Genomic DNA, 22,080 nt, shown 5'->3' on the forward strand with positions numbered 1-22,080 from the left:
GTAGGCAGGAATGGAGCAGGGGCTGGAGCAGCCAGTGGCAGTTCCCACGTTGGGAGCTGCCAGGCTTTGCTGGGAAACTCCCCCGTGCCCCGAATGTGTTTCTGGTCCCAGGTGGACCACGATAAGGCAGGTTTTGGTCACACTCTGCTAAGTGTCCTCAGCGGGCTGCTGGGATGGATGCCAGTGGCTGGGTGATGGCAGTGGGAGCACAGTGACGTTGGCTCTTCTTCAGGGCTCATACAGCAGAGTGCTATATTACCAAGGAGCATGAGATGCCTCACGGGGCCAAGAGTAACCCCCAGCCAGCAGGAGGGACCCGTGGCTGCCCAGAGAGCCTGCATCCCCAGGACCACAGGCTGCCCACCGCCCTTTCAACCAGGGAGACCTGGTGTCCTTCCCTTGCTCTTGGTGGCTGGTTACTCCTGCGCACCCGAGTGGATCAACCCTTGTTCCAGCTCATTAAACCCGCTTGCGTTCATAAGCACCAGCAAAGCCGAACGGGTGGTTTATTGCCCGCTCGTCTTTGTTGCTTTATAAATACGACCAGCTGCTGGTGACACTGGTTTATGCTGGGGCATTCAAGCTCTGGAGAGGAGGGTGGTGTGGACACCTGGGCAGCTCTGGTCTGCGGGCTTTCCTCCTCGCCGTTACCCACCCACACCCGGGTCACACCTCGGCTGCCAACACCCATGGGGAGAGATGAGCCCCAAGGCCCGCAGGGAGCCGGCGCTCAGGGGCAAGCTGGTTGATGGCAACCCAGGGCCTTCCTCCTCCACCTCCCCAGACGCCGGCCCCTCTCCAGGAGCCCCGACCCTACACCTTTCCACCCGTGTGGGTCGTTCTCCGGGGAGGCGGCGGCTAAGCCCTGCGGTGACACCTCCCCGCGGCCTGCGGGACCTCCCGGGCAGCCGGCAGGGCTCCTGCCTGCCCCCGTCCCTCCTGCCCGGGGCTCGGCCTGCCCGCGGCCGGCCGGTCCCCGCCGGGGCTGCAGAGCTGCCGGGCAGCCGTTCACCTCCGGTGGGGCGGGACGGGGCGGGCAGCTCCCGCGGCTCAGCCCCGCCCCCCGCAGCGATTCCGCCCAACTGCGGTGACGTCACCGCCATTACAGCCAATGAGGAGGAGAAGAAGGCAACAATATCACCACCACACTCCCCCCCTTGCCGGCTTTTAATTTTAAATTGGCGGCGGCGGCGGCCAATCGGCACGCTGGCCTCGCCCTCTATTTTCCTCATGGATTCTCGCCAATGGAGTGCGGCGCTACCCCGCACGCACGCCGCGGTCAGCCAATCAGCGGAGAGCGCCGCTCGAACAGCCGGCGCCACTCCTCCTTTTCGCCCCCCCGCCCGCCACAAGCGCGGGCGCTGCATTGCGCAGGCGTACCACGCGGCCGCCGCCGCCGCAGCCCAATGAGAAGCGAGGAATGGCGGGGGCGGGCGCTCGGCGGCGGCCAATGAGGGCGCGCGGGGCGAGGGCGCCAGCAGTTGTACCGGGCGATGGCGGCGGGCGCGCCCTGACCGGGCCCCTGGGCCGCGCGCGCGGCGGGGGCGGCCGCGCTGGGCCGCGGTGAGGCGGCCGCCATGGCGTGCTCCCACAGCGTGGTGTTCCTGCTGGACACCGCCAGCCCGGGGCGGCGGGCGCGGCTCCAGCGCGGTGCCTTGCGGCTCCTCAACCACCTGGGCTGCCGCTTCGGCCTGCCCCGCCTCCGCTGGGCCTTCAGGTTCTTCGACTCGCTCGGAGGGCGCGGCGGCGCCTCTCGGGGTGGCGGATTCCGCCCGCCGGGGCCGAGCGCCTGGGCACGGTTCGAGGAGGAGCTGGCGGAGCGGTTCGGGATGCGGGGACCCGCTGCCGTCCTGCCCGGCCCGGCGCCCCGCGCCGCCCTCACCCACAACGGCCTCAAGGAGACGCTCCTCGACTTCCAGTGGGACCGGCCGGAGATCGCATCCCCCGCCAAGCCGCTCCGTCGGAGCCGAAGGACGGGGCTGACCAACGGAGAGCCCCCGGAGAGCCAGGCTCCGCCCGAGGGCTTTGTGAACGCCGTCTTCCTCTTCTCCCCCTGCCCCCACTCGCAGAGGGAGCTGCGGCAGTTCGTGTCGGGGAGCGATGCTCCTTCCTTCCCTCGTCAGCCGCCCACGGCTCAGGAGCTGGCGGAGAAACTCCTGCCCAAGAGTGTCCAGGAGCTGATTGCAAACCAGAAAATCACGCTGTTCTGGGTGGACACTGCCGAGTGGTCTCAGGTAACGCGATTATACCGCACAGCTTTGAGCTAAGAGTACTAGTGGCCATGTTCCATGCTACCCTTCCGTATGAGAAGGGAGAGCAGTTTTAGGCTGTAGTGTTTGAGTGGTAGGGAAGGATCTTCAGTTGACGCCATGTAATCTTGTTCAGCAAGAGACTGGAAACTGGTAGTCACCCACGTGGAGACTGAGACCTATCTCTAATTGGGTAACTGTACAGTAGTTATTGGGTTGGCTTGTACGTTGAGCTAGCTGGGAGTTACAGCTATTCAGAATTGCAAATAAGCAGTCTGATAGTTCAGGTGCCTAGATACCAGGTTCAAAAACCCCAGCTTGAAAATATTGGCTACCTCTTAATTCGGTGGGAATGGTATTTTCTTTATTGGGTTCCCGTGAAGGCTAATAAAGTCCATAAAAACACTTGGAAAGCACCGTGTTTAGATGCTTTGGATACTTTTGTGTGCCAGTTTTTCTAAGGGCATGCATTCTTTGTGTGTTTGGATGAAGGTTATCTCACTGTCAATATTAACTTGAGACCTCTCTGTTACTTATTTCAGCTGATCGAATCCCCAGATCACGTTGGATACTGGACAATGTTTGAACTGCTCTGTCAGATGGGAGGCACCATCTTGCCATCTGAAACCTTAGTGCAGTGTTTGAGTCACCACAGGACAGATCTGGCTCGTGGCTTTCTTGGAGACTCAAGTTCCCCGGGGCCACAGAATGTGCCTTGGACCGTGCTTCTGCCGTTGGATGCGACTTTGAACTGCTTGTTCTCAAAGCCCTCTGTATTTCAAGCAGTGTTCCCCCAGCAAGAAGGAACGTTGTTTCTCAGCATGCCTGGTAATAAAAAAGAAAAGTGTATAGTAATAACTGTGATCTCTCATGCAGGGTCCTTGATGAGTTTCCTTTGTGAATAGTGTGTGTAGAAGTTACTTCAGATATTTAAGAGCCTAAGTTGTTTTTTTAAAAGAAGGACATGTGTGTACTCTGGTTCCTCTGATAGAAGTGATACTAGCTCATATTTCTGATTTAGTCTCTTCGGTTTTTCATGCTTCCAGAAGTTTGGATGCATGAAGAGCCCTTTGTTGGTCCCAACTTGTATAAGTGTACGCCCTTTTCTTACATGTGCTTTGTCTCAGCTTCAGTTTAGCTAAACTAAGAATACAAATACAAAGCCCCTTCAAGAGAAAACAGGTTAGCTTTAAAGCAACATGCAGTGCATGCTGGTTCTTTCTTTAGGGGTCCCTTCGTGCACTGAGCTCCTTGAGAGCGTGGGGAGGAGGTCAGTTCTGCAATACACTTACTGTAGAGCTACTTCTAGTTTAATCTTTTTGCATTGAAGTTGTCTTTTCATCTAGATGAAAAAACCCATTTTACTTGCTTTAGGAGTTTTGCTTTATCTTATCCTTGCACAGGAGGAAAGAAGCAGGAAAGCTGTGCTGTGGTCCTGGAGCCCCTCGCCATGAGCCAAAGACAACTGCGTTGTCCAGTCAACATCTTCCTGAAAGGCAGCTTGACGGGCTGGAGCTTGGTGCAGGCTGGCCACTTTCTCACAGAGAGCTGGCTACTGCAGAGCTCACAGGCTGAACGGGCAGAATGCAACAGGTCACTGTTTCGTCAGCTGTTAAGGAGTCTAGTGACTGAAGAACTGCACATGGTAAATCTTTCTCTTTGCCTTAAACTAATATCTATTCTGAAATGAGCTGTGACAAAAGGGGTGGCAGCATATCACGTTGTGAAGACAATAATAGCAATTTTTGTTGCACTGCAAATTGCTCATTTGTAGCTAAATTCAGAACATTCCTTATGAGATCACGTAAATCTATAACCTGTTTGTACAGTGCTCTGTATTTCTAGCTAGTGTAAACTTTTATTTTTGTTTAATGTAGGTTGCTGAGGTATCTCTCTCCAAAACTTGGTGCCCCTGCACTGCTGTTTTATCACCACTTTCTGAGAGTACTGCAGTTCTGACTGTGCTTGGTACTGAGAAGGCTGCATCACTAAACTTCAGCAACCTTGAAGGAGCTGTAGTGGAGAACTCTTCCCAAGACCATCCTCTTCACCTCCCAGATATTGTGCATAGTGTATTGAGTAAACTTGACACGTTGGTGGAAGATTCTTTGGCCGGTATGGGTAGGTGTCAGGAGATGCAAAACTTACCATCTTTTGATCATCTCTAGATCTGTTTTGGAGTGGAAGAATGTAGAGCTGATGGTTTCCTCAATGAGGAGTCTCTTATTTTGGGGACTTGTTCATTTTGTCTTGTCTTCTGTGGCTCAGGCCTTGTGATGTGATGCAGGAATCTGCACTGCTGTATCTTTCTGCTTTGGAAGAGCATTAATTTCCATTAGCTTGTAGAAAAAGCACAGCTACTTGTGCTTGGGGACAAGTTTTTACAATGAGGTTTCCTAAAACGTGTCACACAGTAAAGCCTTTGAGTGTGGCTGCAAGAAGGCTGCTTTTATCTCACCTGTGTTGCGTTAGTGAATCTTCTTATGAGCCTCCCTGTCTGATGTATTGGCTATTAAATTGCCCCTCCAGGAGCCAAGGTTTGGAAACCTCTGCCTTAGAGCTGCTGTGAAGGCTGGGGCCTTCTGCCACTTCATTTAGGTTCCTTCTAATTTTGTGTGTGTGTGTGTGTGTCTGCTCACAGGTGAAGAAACTCCTATGCCAGAGTGGGTCCAGCGGGAACTGTCCCATACAGGAGGCTGGCATCCTTCGGTGCTTGAAGCATGGTATCCTGCATCGAATGCTTGTGGAGCAAGCTCAGATCTGATGGAGTCATTCAGGTATTTTTCTGAAACATGTCTTTGAGTAATAATCAAAGATTTCTGCTTCCTGTTAATGGACTAGGGCTGTAGCAATGCTCAGAGTTCTAGAATGAAATGCTCCTCTTAGTGCTTTTATTTCTGTACTCTGTTTACAGTGTGCATTTGCTTCATTATGCCTTGGTGTACAGACAAAAGGAACTGAGAACAGGATGTTTGGGGAGCAGTTTGTGTGGATTAAGATCTTGATGGTTTCAGGAGTGATATAGGTGACTTCTTAAAATGACCTTAAGCTACTTGGGGAAATGCCAGGCTTCAGCTGCTCTTATGGTATAAGATCCACTGCAAGATACGGAAGATTACACAACCACTATCACAGTTGGTGTTTAGTACAAATAAATAAGCCTGCTTTCTTCAAAGAGCTTTCTGAGTAAAACAGTCTAATGCAGGACACCTTAGATAGCACAAAGCTGCTTATGTACTTTTGTGGCATGGGTCAGTGGGGTATCCATTGTACATCAGGTGACTCGTTATGCTTGTTTCCAGCTTGGTGTGACCCTTTTAAGAGAGTGGTTTGGGTGGTTTGTATCTCTTAAGTGAGAGTTTTGGGGAGCAGGCATTTGAAGAGTACTAAGATGTTACTTCCACTATATTGATGTGGACTGGCACCTAGAAAAACCTGGTTCTTGTCCACTGGGAACGAGGGCTATGCCTCCCACGCCCAGCTCTTCTGATAACTATTGAACGGCTCTTTATATAGGCTCCTGCAGGTTCCTTGTGCCAGCGGGAAGGATGATGCAGGCTGGTCTGAAGTGGAACTCTCAGAAAGTCTGTCTGAGCTCTACCAGAGAAAATTCAATGAAGCATCTGCTGCAGCTGGGCCAGGAAATAACAAAAAAAGACGTAGGTGTACTTTGGGATTATATGTGCATGTTGTCAGTTAAAGATGGTAAAGACTTCTCAGCAGGCCTTTTTAATGCATGAGCCCTAGAGATCTGGACTGTCCTGAGTAGTGGCATGCTTTAGATTATTTTCTTTTGAGACAGCATCATTTGCATGCTAGTGTTAGGATTGTCCTTTTGTACAACCCAAATGACTCTAATTCAAGGCTGCCCAGTGACTGACAGAACTGTTAAAAAGCAGCATGCAGAGCTCTGCAGTTTCACTAGTTGTTGAAATAAGGACCGCTCCAACTACTAGTAAGTGTTGCAGCCTCTCACCTTTGTTCTAATTTGGAGAAGTAAACCACTTTCTTCCAGAAGAGTTTAGTCATTGCATTTCAGTGCCCTAACCACAGCTGATTATAGCCTGACCTGATGTATCCCAAAGTCTTGCTGTGTCAGCTGTTTCTATTTCTGTGACATAAGATTGCTTCCTATATGTGTAACTTCTGATTATACCTATATAAGGTCTTATGCAGACCAACAGTTTTCACTGGCTTTTTACTTAGAGGAGTAGCTGCCTGCTATGCTGCCTGTACATTTATTTCATGGAGAAATACAAACCTTTTGGGCCGTGTTTTCCCCTAGAAGGTTACTAATCTCACTTGACAGTAACACAGAATTCAGTATTATGCTCTACCTTGGGTGGCGTTCCTGCCCCACTGTGTCTGACAGTACAACTCCCTTTTTGTGGTGTTGCAGGTGGGGTTCCCCGAACTCCAGTCAGGCAGAAGATGAAGACCATGTCCAGATCCCTGCAAATGCTCAACGTAGCAAGACTGAATGTAAAAGCTCAGAAGTTTCAACCTGATGGTGTACCACCAACAGTGAATGAGAAGGTTCCACAGAAGCTTTCAGCAAAAAGATTGGATGAAAAGGTGGAAGAAAAGGAAAAGACGCTTAAAATATCATTAGGTGTGTGTTGAGCTATCAGTCCTGATATTTGTAGGTGATCGTATGGGATTTTTATAGAAGGGAGAGGGAAGGATAATAAGGGAATATTGGGTGCTAGGGAGCAGCAGATAAATGTTTGGGTTTCTGTATCCTCAGCCTGGCACAGAGTCATTATTTTTTTCCAGCCTTCTCCTGGTTAGTTCCTATAAATGTTTCCAACCTAGTATTACAGCTACTGCTGGAGTTAGTGTCCTGCCTTGCCTCCATCTGAAAAAAGCAATAAGGAACTATCTTTTTTCTTTAACCAAAAGAATAGAGGGAAGCCCTCTATTTACTAATGCAGAAGTAAAGGAAATTTCTTGGCTGCTACAGTAACCCAAAAGCTTGCCGATCTACTCAGAATAAGCTTATCATTTGTCATGGGTCTGGACCTGGGACTGCTTCTGTTAGTCTTCTGTGGTCTGGATGTGTCTCTGCTGGAGAAAACCTCTCCTGATGACCCCTTCTGTTCCCTTCTTCAGCTGGAAAGAGTGTTTTATCAGTAAGGTGTGATGTACAGGCATTTAGTTAACTTAAACCATTTCCCTTGCAGACTTCAAAACTGAGGAGGAACTGCAGTCCCATTTAGCTGCAAGCTACCAGAAGGCTGTTGCCAAGGCAGTTCTTTCGTCTGTGTGTGCCCAGAATATGATCACAGCCATTAAAAGGTTCTTGAAAGTACAAGATGCCAAAGAGAAAGAGGTTGGTAAAGAGCACGTGGTCGGTGTTGTTACTGATCTGGAAATTAAAGTTTTTATTATTTCAGGCTACCTTGCCTTCGTCTCACCTGAGGTTTTTATGCACAGTTGCACATAGTCAAAACCACAACCACTAACTACTTCTATCTGTGCCACCTCAAGAGTGGAAAACTGTGGGTAGTTGTAAAGAATGTAGGATGATCCAGTTCAGTTATCAGGTTACACCTTTGCTAGAGGTTGCACAGATGTCTTTTTCCTTTACATTGACCTCTGAATTCTAATTTCATGTATTCAAAGGCAGTATTTTAAAAAATAGATTCTTGCAAAACATTTTGCCTTCTTGCAAACGTTGTTTGGTTTTGCTTCACAATCTAGGCTTACTACTTCTCCAGGAAGGAAAAATAGTTCAAGGTATTTCTTACAATCTTTAACACTTTTTATAGACATAAAGTAACTCACTGAAACCAAAATTGGCGAACTTGTGAGTTTTTAAAAAAAAATACTGTGAAAGATAAATCTGTAGTTACTGAAGAAGGCCTGAAGCTGCGAGTGACCCTCTCTGTGACTTCAAGCTATAAGGTCTTCTATATCTCATGCCATTGCGACTTCGCTACTGAAAGAGAATTCTTTTCCTTCAAGGAGAAGAAAAAAAAATGGAGCTGTTCCCAAAAGAATGGGTCAAGAGAGGAGGGGGAAAAAGCCTGTCCTGCAGACAGGGAACAGACTTGAAGTTTTTGCTGTAATTGTGTCTGCAGGTGGCCTGTGTGGAAAGAGTCAGAAACCATCTCCTGAAGACCAGCAAAATGCTCAGACAACAGCATGGCTTACAGAAGGAGACCAAAGTCAGAGAGTATGAGATACTCCGTTTACTTCAACCTCTGAGATACCGCGGCGTTCGTTAGCAATTTTTAATGGTGGCTTTTTGGTACAAATTTCCATTTGTACAGGTATTTACATGGGGTAAATATTCCAAGGAGACTCTCTGGTCACAGTAAAAACGTTTCATTAAATGCAAACATACATTTTCTGTGTGATAAGCATTGCAGCCTAGATCAGAAATGAAGCGTCTCCTCTGCCACCGAAATGAAATAACCAAATGATGCTGTCAAAAGGAGCCACTTCCCCTCCCATTGCTTTTTGGAGCATGCCTTTCACAGTAAATATGCTGTTCCCCCAGAAAAAAGGCAGTGAATGATTACTTGTGTTCTTAGGTGCCGACTTCAGGTGTTTTTGCGCCTTGAGTTATGTCTTCAGTGCCCTTCACTGCAAAGCAACACTGACGAAATGGAGCAGCTGTTAGAAGAGGCAAGTAAATTACAGACCAGGCTGTGTTTCTGGATGGCACTAGCCTGGTACCTGGAACCTGTAGTTTTCCCTTGATTCTACTGTAACACTTTATATTCCTTGCTAAAGAAATCTGTTGTTGCAACTGTCACAATCCATTTTCCCACCTGACTTTCTCTTCCAGGTGACAGATATGCTGCGCATTTTATGTCTGACTGAGGACCCAGGATATCTTACAAAGTTTCTGGAGGAAATAGTAGAATTGTAAGTTCTTTAACATGACTGAAGTGTTCCTGGGGACTGGTTTTGGTTGGCTATCTCCTTTGAGTAAACAGCAATCTACAGCTTTGATTTACTCATCTTTGTAATTTTCAGAAGTTTAGACGTGTTCTGTTTGTTATACTTATCTTGATTAAAGAAAAAGTAAGCACGTAATTTCAACTAATGAAAAAAAAACCGCTGTTTTTCAGTTGGTTTTTTAATTGACGTTTAAGAACAAAGGTTTAGTTCAAACCTTGGGATTGAAACACTGACAGTTTTGTGGGGGACTGTATTTGATGTGGGTTCTCTCTGATGCTCTAGGTATATGAATTCTATACCGAAGACCCTTGGAGATATTTATTATGGTCTTGGTACACAAATACCGCCGAAGCTGGCATCTGTTCTGCCTTCAGACTTCTTCAGTGATGACTCCATGACTCTGGATAGCAAATCTCCAGGCCTTCCACCATCTCTATCATCTGCCTTAACTCCCAGTGCTGTTTCCCTCCGCACTGAGAGTGACCAGCTGGAGGAGCTGCGCACCAGATCTGCCAAAAAGAGAAGGTAATAATTCCAGATAAGTGGCAGCTTGTTGCAGCCTGGACTGCGACTGAGGAGTTACCTAAACTACAGTTTGGTCATCTTTGGTTCTGTTGCTGGTTAGCTGGTTGGGCAAGCTGACACCTGCTGATAGCTCTGCAAGCCTGAGAGAAATACTAAGGGCTGCTGTTTTTCATTTTAACTTGCCATTGTTGACTCTATGAAATCTTATTCTGTATGTGGATCTTATACAAAAGTAGAGTTCATGAGCATCTTCCACGAGAGGAAGAGGGTTTTCTACTGTGCAGTAGGTGTCCCTGTATTGTTAAAGTTAAAACTACAATTTACTGTAGACCTCTATGTTGGGTATCCTGTGTACATTTTAGCAAATTGTGAAACGAGGTTTCATACCAACCTTGAAGTCAGGTATAGCTATTGTATTGCGAGTCACCTTCAGCGTTGTAACCTAAATGAGGTACCAATGCAATTCACAATCTGAATTTAGGTAGAGACTTCCTATCTCTAGAGTCAAACCTAAGTTTAATTGTCATTAGGTTGATAACTATGCTTCTGATCTCATTTTAACTTAATCTTTTTATGCTTTCTAAAGGAATAATGTATTGGCCAGACACAGGAGCATGACAGAAGCGCCACAGAACTTGCGTCAAATTGAGATTCCCAAGATAGCCAAGAATCCCATCAGAAAGGTAAACTCTTCCAAAAGGATTGTGTGGGGTTTGCTTCTGCAGGAGTGCAGCAACGTTGTGCAGTGACGCTTGAGTGCAAAAACTAAGTATTCACTTAGTGAGTATGCCCTGTATCAGCTGTACAGAGATCAAAGTCGTTTTGATGGAGAAACTGAAATAACGTATGATTCGGAGCTTACAGTTAATTTTCATAATAGTTAAACGTAATGTTAAACTGCTGGTGAGGCTAATTTTTTCAATTTTTAATTTTTTTTTTTTGTTTCAGGAGAATTTGCGTTCTTACCTTGCCACTGAGAAGTCCCAACAGATCCCTTTGTTGCAGAAAGAAGCAGTGCAAGGTATACTGACGTCTAGCTTTTCCATGGAAAGTCGTGTCATCAGCAGATGTTGTTCCTGTAAATTTTAGTGAGCTGTGATGAAATTATGCTGAAACATGCAGGAAATCTGAAGGAAAGTTTTGCTGAATACTGCAAAAACTTTGAGGAAAAAATAATCACTGTATTCTGTGTATACTCACATGCAGAAAACTTAAATCATGTATCCTGTTAAAAGGAAACCTTTCCATTCTTCCTTGAATCTTGAAATTATTTCCATCTTCTCTGGCCTGAAAAGAAAACGAGGACAAGAGTGAATTCCTCTACCTGGAAACAGGATAGCTCTCTGCAAAATACTTCATAAAATTACATCCCATATGCGTTCTCTGAACAAGCATGTGCTTCAGTTGGGATTTTGTAGCTTACTTAATGTTGCTCCATCTGGGACACTGACTGGCTGCTGTTTCTGCTGTGGCATCTGCTTGTAGTTTATTGCTGGAATAATGCGAATAATGCAAATTTGTAAGAGAAGTACAGGATTGATTTAGAGGAGAACATGTTCTAGTAGCAGAAAAACAACTTTTCAATGCTTTGTGGCCTCTCAAATGTTAAGTTTCTATGCTGGTATGTGATGTTCCTATCTCTACGGGCCTGACAAAATTATCTTCCTCTGATTTCTGCCCCTTTTTCCTTTTAATCTGATAATTTCTTGCTTTATCTTGCCTCACAGAGGTTACAAAGGTGAGGAGGAACCTATTCAATGAAGACATACTTTCACCATCAAAAAGGTCTATGAAGAAGATGCCTAGAAGCCAGTCAGTATCTGCTGTAGAAGGCTTAAGATACCAATGCGCTTCTGAAGGCTCTAAAGGTAGGACATGATTTGCACATGTAGGATTGTCACTGAGGATGAGGAAAAGGCTGAGGTACTTAATGCCTTCTTTGCCTCAGTCTTTAATAGTCAGACCAGTTATCTTCAAGATAATCAGCCCCCTGAGCAGGGTGGGGATGGAGACCAGAAGGATTCCCTCATAATCCAGGAGGTAGTAGTTCATGACCTGCTATGCCAACTGGATACTCACAAGTCTATAGGGCCGGATGAGATTTATGCGAGAGTGTTGAGGGAGCTGGTAGAGGAACTTGCCAAGCCACTCCATTTATCAGCAATCCTGGCTAATGGAAGACTGGAGGCTTATCAGCGTGATGGCCACCTACAAGAAGGGGTGGAAGGAGGATCCGGGGAACTACAGGCCTGTCAGCCTGACCTCTGTACCAGGCAAGATGGTGGAGTGGTTCATCCTGGGTGCGCTCACATGGCAAGTGCAGGACCTCCAGGGAATTAGGCCTAGCCAGCATGGGTTCCTGAGAGGCAAGACCAACCTGATCATCTTCTATGATGAGGTGACCCACCCAGCGGATGAGGGAGAAGCTGTGGCTGTTGCCTGCCTGGACTTCAGCAAGGCATTTGACAGTCTCCCACAGCATCCTATTGGACAAGCTGGTGGCTCATGGCCTAGACAGGTGTGCTCTGCTGGGTTAGAAACTGGCTGGATGGCTGAGCCCAGAGAGCCGTGGGAAATGGAGTTAAATCCAGTTGGCCACTGGTCACAAGCAGTGTTCCTCAGGGCTCAGTTCTGGGGCCGGTCATGTTTAATATCTTTATCAATGACCTGGATGAGGGTATCGAGTGCACCCTCAGTGAGTTTGCAGATGATACAAAATGAAGCGGGAGTGTTGATCTGCTGGAGGGTAGGGAGGCTCTGCAGAGGGATCTGGACAGGCTGAATCAATGAGCTGAGGTCAATTGTATGAGGTTGAACAAGGCCAAGTGTTGGGTCCTGCACTTCGGTCACAAGAACCCCATGCAACACTGCGGGCTTGGGGAGGAGTGGCTGGAAAGCTGCCCAGCAGAAAAGGACCTGGGGGTGCTGGTTGACAGCCGGCTGAACGTGAGCCAGCAGTGTGCCCAGGTGGCCAAGAAGGCCAACAGCGTCCTGGCCTGTATCAGACATAGTGTGGCCAGCAGGAGCAGGGAGGTGATCGTGCCCCTGTACTGGGCACTGGTGAGGCCGCACCTTGAGTACTGTGTCCAGTTTTGGGTGCCACAGTATAGTAAAGACATTGAGGTGCTGGACAGAGTGCAGAGAAGTGCAACAAAGCTGGTGAAAGGCCTAGAGAACAAGTCTTATGAGGAGCAGCTGAGGGAACTGGGGCTGTTTAGTCTTAAGAAAAGGAGGCTGAGGGGAGACCTTGTTGCTCTCTACAGCTACCTGAAAGGAGGTTGTAGTGAGGCCAGTGTTGGTCTCTTCTCCCAGGCAACAAATGACAGGTCAAGAGAGGTAACGGCCTCAAGTTGCACCAGGGGAGATTTATATTGGACACTAGGAAAAATTTTTTTACTGAAGGAGTGGCCAAGCATTGGAACAGGCTGCCCAGGGAAGTGGTGGAGTCACCATCCCTGAAGGTGTTCAAAAACTGAAACCTATTTTTTACTGAACTCTGTCTTATAAAGTAAACTGATGTTAAAAATGTGCAGTTAAAAAAGGATCTGTGAATGAAAAATGAAAGTTATCTCAGTAGGTTGTTAATTATGTGTCTCTCAAACTCAATACTGTATTATTGTGGGAGTGGGAAGGAAATGTAGACACTGGACCCTGAAATGATGATAGCTTGTGAGTGCTGGGAGACTGATGCACAATGATTCTGTATTGGCTGTCATTCTTAAACTGAAGCCTGTACAAAACCCTATTTATGTATGTGTCTTAACTGCTTTAGAATCGTGTGCTGTTCTATTTCTTGCTTGATTTTTAGATCATCGCAAGTTGTTGACCAAGAGAGTTGCAGAGACGCCACTACATAAGCAGGTCTCCAGGAGACTACTACATAAGCAGATCAAAGGGCGGTGAGTAAGCTCTTTCTGACTTTCTTCAATAAGTATTGGATGTCTAATTAATGGCTGTGTGCAGAACAACCAGGTGTCATCTTTGTGGTCAAAGTGTCATCTTCAGCTCAGGCAGTAAGAGAATCATTGGCAGCTAAGTTCTGTTGTCTGAGTGGAGAGAAATACTGCTTGCTTCATTGTGTAAGTCAGGGTGCTTTGATTCCTGCAGCTAACTTCTGTTTAGGTTCAGTTACTGTTTCAAGGGTTTCTAAAGTAAAGGCCTGTGCTGTATTTTATGGACTCCAGACTGAAATTTAGCATTTAATTCCATGTTAATTCCATCTTAATATTAATTCCAATACCTATACAGCTAGACAGTACCCATACTCAATCAAATGCTAATAGGAGGCAAAGTGCTTACTAATTGCTCGCTTAGAGCAGCCCAGAAAGCGATATATTGTTGTAGAATCAAGTACTGCTTTTCAGTCTGTGTGGCAAGTTCTGTTTCTGTAAATGTGGACAGTATGCCAAGTCCAAAATGTCTACTTCTTCTCAAGGTCTTCTGATCCAGGTTGTGACACTGGTGTTGTAGAAGAATCTCCAGAGAAGGCCATAAACGGTAAGCAGTGATTTTTTGATTAAAGGTGGTTTTGCAGTGTTGTCGTTAGTAAGATGAGCGTGCTTCAATTTAGGTAATTCATGAATAGTCAGTACAAAAGTATTGTACTGTTCTGTTGGTGGAGCACAGCGTCCTCTCGTAGAACTGCTTGTTGCTCACTGTGTTGACAACCCTGTATAGTTAAGTTTAGAAAGAAAAGTAGATAGGAACTCTTTAAAATGAAAATACCTGAAGGACTTCGAGGGTGAACAAGATTCTGAGCTGCTATAATTACTGTCAAACCAGCACATGTAGGTGTGTTTAATGTGCTGTGACCCTAACACTGCTCTGATTCCTGCTGTAACAGGTCGCCACCAGGCTCCGTGGAGCATCTCGATGTTATGTTGGCTGCTGCTGTTTCTTATCCCCAGGAAGGAAGAAGAAAACAGGGTGGCTGGGCAAGCAGGAAGATGAAATCACTAGTAAAGAGATAGGAGAATTAACTAATCATTTGACCTGGATATAATGTGAATTGAACATGGCTTTTTCTAGCATTCCTTTCCATGTAATTGCTAGAGAGGGGTGAGAGCAGTCGTGACTTAGAAGAGGGGGGAGCATCACGATTTGGAAGGAGATCATGCGTTAATATTCCAAATCCCCAAGAAAGTTGAAGCTTTCTTCTTCGTATGCTTGCCTTCCTACATGAGATAGTTATGAAGAGTTTTGGAAGGTTTTTTAGAGTGTGTTCTTTTCAGTTACAAACTGTTCCTGAAGGTGTCCCTGTTGTTGAGGGAGAAAGAGGGCTCAATCTCCAATGTCCTTTCCTTTTCAGAAGCAGGTTTGAGAAGAAGCCCACGCATCAAACAGCTGTCTTTGAATAGGACCTGCTCTGGTGTTTTCTGTTCCACTACGCAGCCCAGATCCCAAAGTTCACAGCGAGTCCGTCAGGGACAAGAAGAGGAGAGCTGTACGCTGCAGGATGTAGAAGGTACCGAATGGGATTTGAGCAGGCTGATATTGCTGATCTGGAAAGCTGGCATGGACAGCTCTGAGTTTAGTTTGATTTGATCTGACACTACAAGAGACTGTAAGAAGCTAAGAGCAAGCATGTAATATCTTCTGTAGACAGAAATTCATCCCCAGTAATTATTTTTGAATTGGGAATCTGAATTTGGAGAATGGTAAGGCAGCATTTCTATGATGAATACACTGCCAACTTAAGAAACCAGTCAGGCCCATCGAACAGAATACCACTGATTGTCAGTCTTCATTCCTTAAATGCAGTGAAATCCCTGTAAAATATGGGACAGAAATCTCAAAGCTTACTTTCACTCTACTCTGTGGCAGCATAAAGCAATGACTGATGGGATCTTCTTTGCTGACTTTCTCTGTAGGATTATCAGCTATAAATGGCGACATTTAGTTCTTAATATTGTACTTACTAGAATCCTTAGTCATGAACCAGAACTTTCTTAAGCTACAAGCTATAAATAGAGTAAGAGACTGGGCTGGTTTGTACTTTTTTCCCCTCTAGAACACACTTTCTACAGACAGATATTAGTTTCATATTGGGAAATAACAATGATTCTGGTGAAGCTTTAACATCTGGCTAGAAAAGAACATGCCAGGGCTATAGGCTTTGTACACTACTTGTCCATATTTCTGAAGTGATTGAGACGACTGTTCATAGCACGTTACTCGGTGTTAGTGGAATTGTGCTGTTTCACTTTATAGGCACTAAGCGGCATTCAGAGAGCCCCACTGTCCAGACTCCCAAGAGGTTTTTCTTTGGTGCAGTCGTTGACACATGTAGTCCTGCAGTGAAGCATTCACCTGGAAGCAGGAGAACAAGAAAAGATTCCTTACACTTAGAGGAGCTGACTGCCTGTCAGGTAGGAACGCTTACCCCTCTCTTCCCATCCCCTTTTTCTGTGTGTTTAGTGAGACCTACACATCTTAAATTTAGTGTTTCTGTTAAGTCTAATCAAATGGTTTTTGTGTTTTAAATCTTGAGAAGTAAATATCAAGAGAGGTAGATAACCTTGCTGGAATAGAACAAGCATGATTCTTTATTTTTTTTTTCCCCTGCAGACTCCTAGAAAAACACCTCATAAATTTGCCCAGAAGCCACTGAATTCTGCCAGTAAGCTACCAAGGAGATCACCTCGCCTTCTCTACAGGACCCCACAGAAACTGGAGAAGACTCCTGGCAAAAGTCCAGCTGCTAAGCAGATTGCAGCTAAGTGTTTGGGAAAGTACTTTTCTCATCCTGTACAAAGGGTCAAGTCACCATCTGCATTAACTGAAAGTAAGAAGGTTCACTTACTGCAAGTAACTGCTAAGGATTGTTCTCTAGCAGAAAGACTTTCCCCTCCTTGCAAAGAGGATGGCTTACAAACACCAGAGCATGAAGGGTTCGCAGTGCTTAATGCCTTATTACCTCTGACAGATTCAAATCCAGCTGCTTCTTCCCCCTCTGTCATCCAGGAAAGATGTTTTACAGAACTGCAAACTCCAAGACGTTCCTTGAGATACCTCTCAAAATTAGCATCTCCAGTTGGTACTCGAAGGCAAATCCTCCCAAAGGAAATTCAGGTGCAGTCAGATCCATTATCTCAAGCAACTGAAAGTACTCCCAGGAAACATGAAGATCCAGGTTCAAAATTAGGTACCAGCCCACTGAGTGCAGAAATATCACAGCTCGCTGTGAGGCTAGAGCCTCCCCTCCGTCCTTCTCTCTGTGAAAGTTCCACGAACACTGTGGCAATCTGCTCGCCTTCCCACATGCAGGCTAGGGAGACTGGCTGGGAACTTAGTGCATCTGAATCATCTTTGCAAAAATCTCCAGGTATTACTGGCCCTTCGCTGTGGTCCCTGTTTCACGCATCCAAGCGGGCCAAATGTGAACCAAATTCTGGAGGAGAGAACCTCACACCTGCATGGGCAACACCTTCTGAAAATAAGGACAATCATCATGATAGCGGTGGTAACTCTTGTGTAGAAACCCTTCAGCTTTGTCAGTCCCCAGTTACTGAAAATACTCCTGTATTGGAGAAAAATAAACAGATGGATGTAGCGTCTCAAAAGTCTTCCCCAAGAGAGGACTTGGAAAACTTGGAAAAGCATTTGTCTCCAAAGGCTTCTGCTGGAGGGCAGGTACATGCACAGAATGCTGAGACAGAGGGTGAGCAATTGGTTAAGGAGGGGAACTCCAGTGCAAACACCTGTGAGTCCTTCCTAAGTGGTTCTCAAACAGTTAGTGATAACTTGGAACCAAGAACCCTGCTGAGAGAAGAATGTGTGGGGCTGAAGGCTCCAAGTCTTAAGAGACACTCCAGATTTGCCCTGAATGCTTCACCTCCTATGCCAAAGTCTGCTCCTGCCTATTCTCTACGCTGCACTGCAGACAGGAGGCAGCGGGAGGCTGCAGCACGGATGGGAAATGCTCAACTTCTAGCCAAGTTCACTGCTCCTAAAAGTTGTTGCAAAGTGCCTTCTGCTAGCTCACCAACTTACGAAGTTGAACTTGAAATGCAAGCTTCAGGCCTGCCCAAACTTCGCATTAAGAAAATTGGCTCTTGCTCATCGTTGGAAGTTCAACCTGAAGCCAGTGCCAGCAAAGCCAAGGGAGGAGAAAGCCCCTTTGGGGATCTTGCTATGACCGGGTGTAGCAAGCACCCGGGAAAACTAGCGGCTGCCTGTGTTTCACCGTCCTGCTTTCGCTCTTTCCACAGTACACCTGGGAAAGGTGGAGGACAGACCTACATATGCCAGTCATATACCCCAACAAGCTGTCCCTCTAATGCCACCTCCCCGTCCCCCTTAGAAGCAGGCGTTCCCCGGACGCCTTCTCCAAAGCAGAAGGGGAAGACTACCCCTGATGCTATCAACGATTGGCCTCGGAGAAAGAGAGCAGCAGGCAGCACTGCTAACGCTAGCTGTGGTCAAAGTGAGAAGAATGCTGATGAACAGAAGAGGATGTCAACAGGCAGAGAAGGAGAGATGAAGATCTTGGAGCATTGCAGCAGCAAAGTAACAAATGCTCTTGGGGAATTTGAACTGGAAGGGATTTACAGGCTGCAGGATCAGGCATCTCCTAATGACTCTGAACCCAGGGCTGATGAGGACTCTGCCATGGGAACTTTTGGCTTGAAATCTCGGAAGCGGGTCTCTACGTATCTATCACCAGAAAAAGAGGAGAACTGTGATGCCAAGAGATCTTGCACTGATAGGTGCGGCTTTGATCTCACTGCCTTTTCCACAGATGAGGGCTACAGAAGCAAATCAAGGATGGACTCTCTGCTTCCCGAGAAACCAGGAGCATGTGCGCTCATAACTCCCGAGCAGCACGGTTGTGTAGGGGATGATGATGTCTTCCTTTTATCAGGTAATTAAGTGGCACAAGTGACTCTCCATTGAAATTCAGAGATGGTTGAAAACGTGGGGTAGACAAAAACAAGAACACAATTGTCTTCTGTCTGACTATCTTTGGGAGAATGAGGTGGAGGGGGAGAGTGGGTTGTAAATAACATGGAAGTTAATTATGTGGAGAGGCAGACTGGATGTGAGGAGTTCATCAATGGAGTATTAGTGATGGGAGAGATAAGAGAAATATGAAAGAGCAGGAGGCTGGAAGAATTAAAAGGAAAGTTTGAGAACTCAGGGAGGGAGAATTGCGATTGTGTTCAGCTGCTGATTTATTTGGGTTTGTGTGGGTGCTGCTAGCTGCTTCTGCCCAGCTCCCAGCACTGCAGCCAACTGTCTGAAGTCTAAAGCTTGGCTACTTCAGTATAGACTGGAGCCTTAGTGGGGTGAGTCCTATGGAGGTTGGTGTTTATTGGTGCTGCAATTCTGTCTGCCTGTGGTGGCAGGCCTGTTGAAAGTGGGTATCAAAATGATCACCTGGCTGGCGGTAATGTCTTGGTAGGGATTTAAGTTTAAACTATCTCTTTGTTCTTGCTGTGTGTACAGATGATTCAGCTGACCTCGGTGAAACAGGCTGTCTCAGCTCTGTAAGCAAGGCCTTGTGAATTTCAAATACTTAATCCAGTATTGTTCAAGAAATGGCACGTTACAGGGGACTATGACAGATGTTGTTCTATAGTCACTGCATGCCCTGAAGTGTATTAATCTTCGTGTTTCCTCTTGGAAGGAAAGGCTTGTGTACAGAGGCAATGTCTTACTTATGTAATAGGTGTCACAGAGAAAAATGGTCAGACTTCAAAGCAGCATTAGACCATATTCAGGACATGAAATAATGGCAGCATTTAGCCTTAAGCTGGTCCTCTAAGAGACGTTCTGTACCTACAGACCTTGTTTTTGTATTATGGCTATAACAGTTATTAGTTAACTGGAGAGTAAGTATGTTTAATAGTAGCCAAGAGCTTTTCTACTAAACCACCTAAGAAAATGAATCGCACTAAGAGCTAACTCCAGACTGCCGTTTACCTTTGAAGCCAGAAATCCACTGTGCCAGCCTAGATTTTCTTTCAGATAAAGTATCACTTGTATTGATGGAAGTTTTGAGGTAGAATAAAGGCTTTGTATGAGACTTACCTGAAAGCACTCTTGGGTTTGTCACTTTGCTGCAGCATCTCGCTGTGCTTCTCCAGGCTCAACTCCACCGGTGAAGAGTGCGCTCTCTGCCAGCAGCCTTCTGGCGCTGACCCAGTCCCCGCTGCTGTGCCAGGGACAGACACCGTCTCGGAGAAAGCGTGTGCAAGGTAACCCCCTGTGCTGTGCTGTGAGGAAGGGCTGGGCTCCAGCAGGCTGGGTGTGCTCTCTGCTTGCCCGCAGCTGCATGAGAACGAAAGCATGCTGTGCTATGGACTGGTCTTTGTGCGGAAAGCCTGTGGTGTATCTGCCACTTCTGCATTCAGCGTTTCCATCTCGCACACTTCCAAGAAACTTGGCATGAACTGGGAAGTTTGGAAGGGAGCGGAGGTAACGATGAGGGAAGAGAGTAGCTCAGCAGGGAGTGCAGCTTACTGTTCTTGTTGTTTCCAGTTGGTATTTGGCTTCTTGGAGTCACCAGTAAACTTTGGCAAATTGTGGCTTTAATTTATTCTTTCTATTTTGTAGACGAGGAATCCGATGCCTTCCAAATTACTACCAACCAGGAGCTGTCTCCATTCCACATCATGGCTTCCAGGAAGCGTCCCCTTAGCAGGACTTACTTACGGAAAAAGCTGCTCAGCTAAAGTTGGGAGCCAGAACAGTATGGGAAACTTTGCATTATCCCAGCTGTACAACGTGCTTTTTGACAAAGACCTTGTATTTGGTGCTGGACTGTAGCTGTCTTGTTGGTAGGAAACTGGATGTGAGTATATGACAGTGGAAGCAAGGACCACTCTAACAGGGTTTTTTTAACCTCAGTTGTGGCATCTCTCCATCCATTCAAAGTCTAGGTTGGTCTTTCTGGCACTTCTGCACATGGCAGCTGAGTTCTACAGCAAAAGTTCAATTATGCTAGGCAAAGACGAGGGAGAATTTTCACTTTTCTGCAGCTTTCTTGTAAAATAAACTGATGGGAATTTTCATTGTGTCACTTAATCAGAAATCTGTCTTTAGCCCAAGTGATGGGCAAGGGACTGGAGCTGCAGGAGGAAAGATTCTGGAGGTAAATGGGTACAAAACAAGCTGCATGCTCCTGCTGTGTATCTGTCCTGATACAAACTGGATCCCTCCGTTAGTTTCATCCAGGAAAGTAAAAAGCAGATTAACTCTGACAGATTGAGTAAATTACTCAGAAATACTTGACAAATGCCAAAAGAGTACAGAGGAGGGGAAAGATAACTTAGCTGGGAACATGGAAGGAGGGGAGTTTGGTTCTCCCTCTTCATCCTGAATGGTTTGGTGTATCTGCTCCTGGCTGCTGCTGGGTAAGCAGGTGCTGATGGAGTAACTGTTGGCCTTTTCTGCAAACTTGCAGTGAGCCAGAGAGGACTGGCTTACCTTGAGAGGTAAAACTTGATGGAATAACTGGAGATGACAGTTCAAAGACCACCCTTTACTAAACTGATTAAGTTTAGTGACTTAGTTGCCTGTGACAGACGTGCTTTCATTCTAACCCCATGAAGCCAGCAGGAGCTGTGATTCAGTGCCTGAGGCACAGCTGACAAGGGGCTAAAATTGTGCATGATCTTGGAAGGGCTGTTTTTCCTTTAGGATGGCAATCTGTGCACAGCAGGGTATCGGGGAAGTCACCCCACTGTGTCTAGTGAATGCACAGGAAGCGGAGAGCTGTGAAGATAGTGTGAGGTCATCCTAAAACTAGGCATGACAATGCAGAAGTTTGTTATGCAGCTTTGAGGGGCTAGATGGTATTGAATGGAATTTGTTTCCTGCAAACAAATTTTAGTGCAGGAAAGCTGACTGTTTGCCAAGAGTGGAGGAATAGTTGGCTTATCGGTGATTATTTTGCTTGTGGGAGAGGTCCATCGGCTTCAAGGATGTGGATTGATACACAAGCATGGAGCTCCCAGACTACTACTTACTTCCAAGTAGGATGGATTCTTCTTTTCTCTGCCAAAGATCTTTAACAGCAGAAAATAAAGACTCTGAACTTGTGTCTTGTGCAGCTCAGCCACACAAGAGTTCTCAGTAATCTCCCCCCTCAAAGCCATACCCCTACAGGGAAGATCAAATATGTAGGAGTAAGATCAGGTGGTTCCTACTTCAGATGCTGGCTTTTAACTTGGTGTGTTACTCCTCAAATGGTGGTTGTGGTAGCTGTGCTCCTTGTGATTTCAGGCTGAAGCAGTGGCTTGCTTTTTGGGGGCAGGTAGCCAAGCTGCTGTTTTTTTTCCCCCCTTGCCCTTTTTAAAAGTGGGTACCTGGGCTTTCATGTCTTGCTCTGACACAGTCAAACTTATGTGCCCTTTCCGGAGGTGGATGGTGTCAGTGTTAAGTTGCAGGG

At 46.5% G+C, this 22,080-nt stretch overlaps 1 protein-coding gene across 1 annotated transcript; it reads left to right on the forward strand.

Annotated features, from left to right (window-relative positions):
• The first annotated feature begins 1,577 nt into the window (after window positions 1-1,577).
• TICRR (TOPBP1 interacting checkpoint and replication regulator) lies at window positions 1,578-20,371 on the forward strand. The gene is made up of 22 exons (XM_086471707.1): window positions 1,578-2,234; window positions 2,792-3,077; window positions 3,653-3,894; window positions 4,127-4,370; window positions 4,891-5,026; window positions 5,766-5,908; window positions 6,649-6,861; window positions 7,433-7,581; window positions 8,333-8,427; window positions 8,789-8,882; window positions 9,046-9,125; window positions 9,444-9,686; window positions 10,273-10,369; window positions 10,635-10,707; window positions 11,414-11,554; window positions 13,495-13,585; window positions 14,122-14,183; window positions 14,995-15,150; window positions 15,897-16,054; window positions 16,254-18,549; window positions 19,775-19,885; window positions 20,244-20,371. Exons 1-22 carry the CDS (start codon window positions 1,578-1,580, stop codon window positions 20,360-20,362), a joined length of 5,886 nt encoding a protein of 1,961 aa, XP_086327833.1. The 3' UTR covers window positions 20,363-20,371.
• Window positions 20,372-22,080: the final 1,709 nt, after the last annotated feature.

Source organism: Leptosomus discolor, chromosome 11 (assembly GCF_034619465.1).
Source record: "Leptosomus discolor isolate bLepDis1 chromosome 11, bLepDis1.hap2, whole genome shotgun sequence".
Classification (NCBI taxonomy): Eukaryota; Metazoa; Chordata; class Aves; order Leptosomiformes; family Leptosomidae; genus Leptosomus; species Leptosomus discolor.

What these genes read in the sequence shown, in the direction of transcription:
- TICRR (XM_086471707.1), top strand. Translation starts at nt 1,578, where the DNA reads ATGGCGTGCTCCCACAGCGTGGTGTTCCTGCTGGACACCGCCAGCCCG. An exon ending in TCCAGAGAAGGCCATAAACG is followed by an intron (nt 14,184 to 14,994) that starts GTAAGCAGTGAT and finishes TTTCCTTTTCAG; the next exon opens with AAGCAGGTTTGAGAAGAAGC. An exon ending in TACGCTGCAGGATGTAGAAG is followed by an intron (nt 15,151 to 15,896) that starts GTACCGAATGGG and finishes TTCACTTTATAG; the next exon opens with GCACTAAGCGGCATTCAGAG.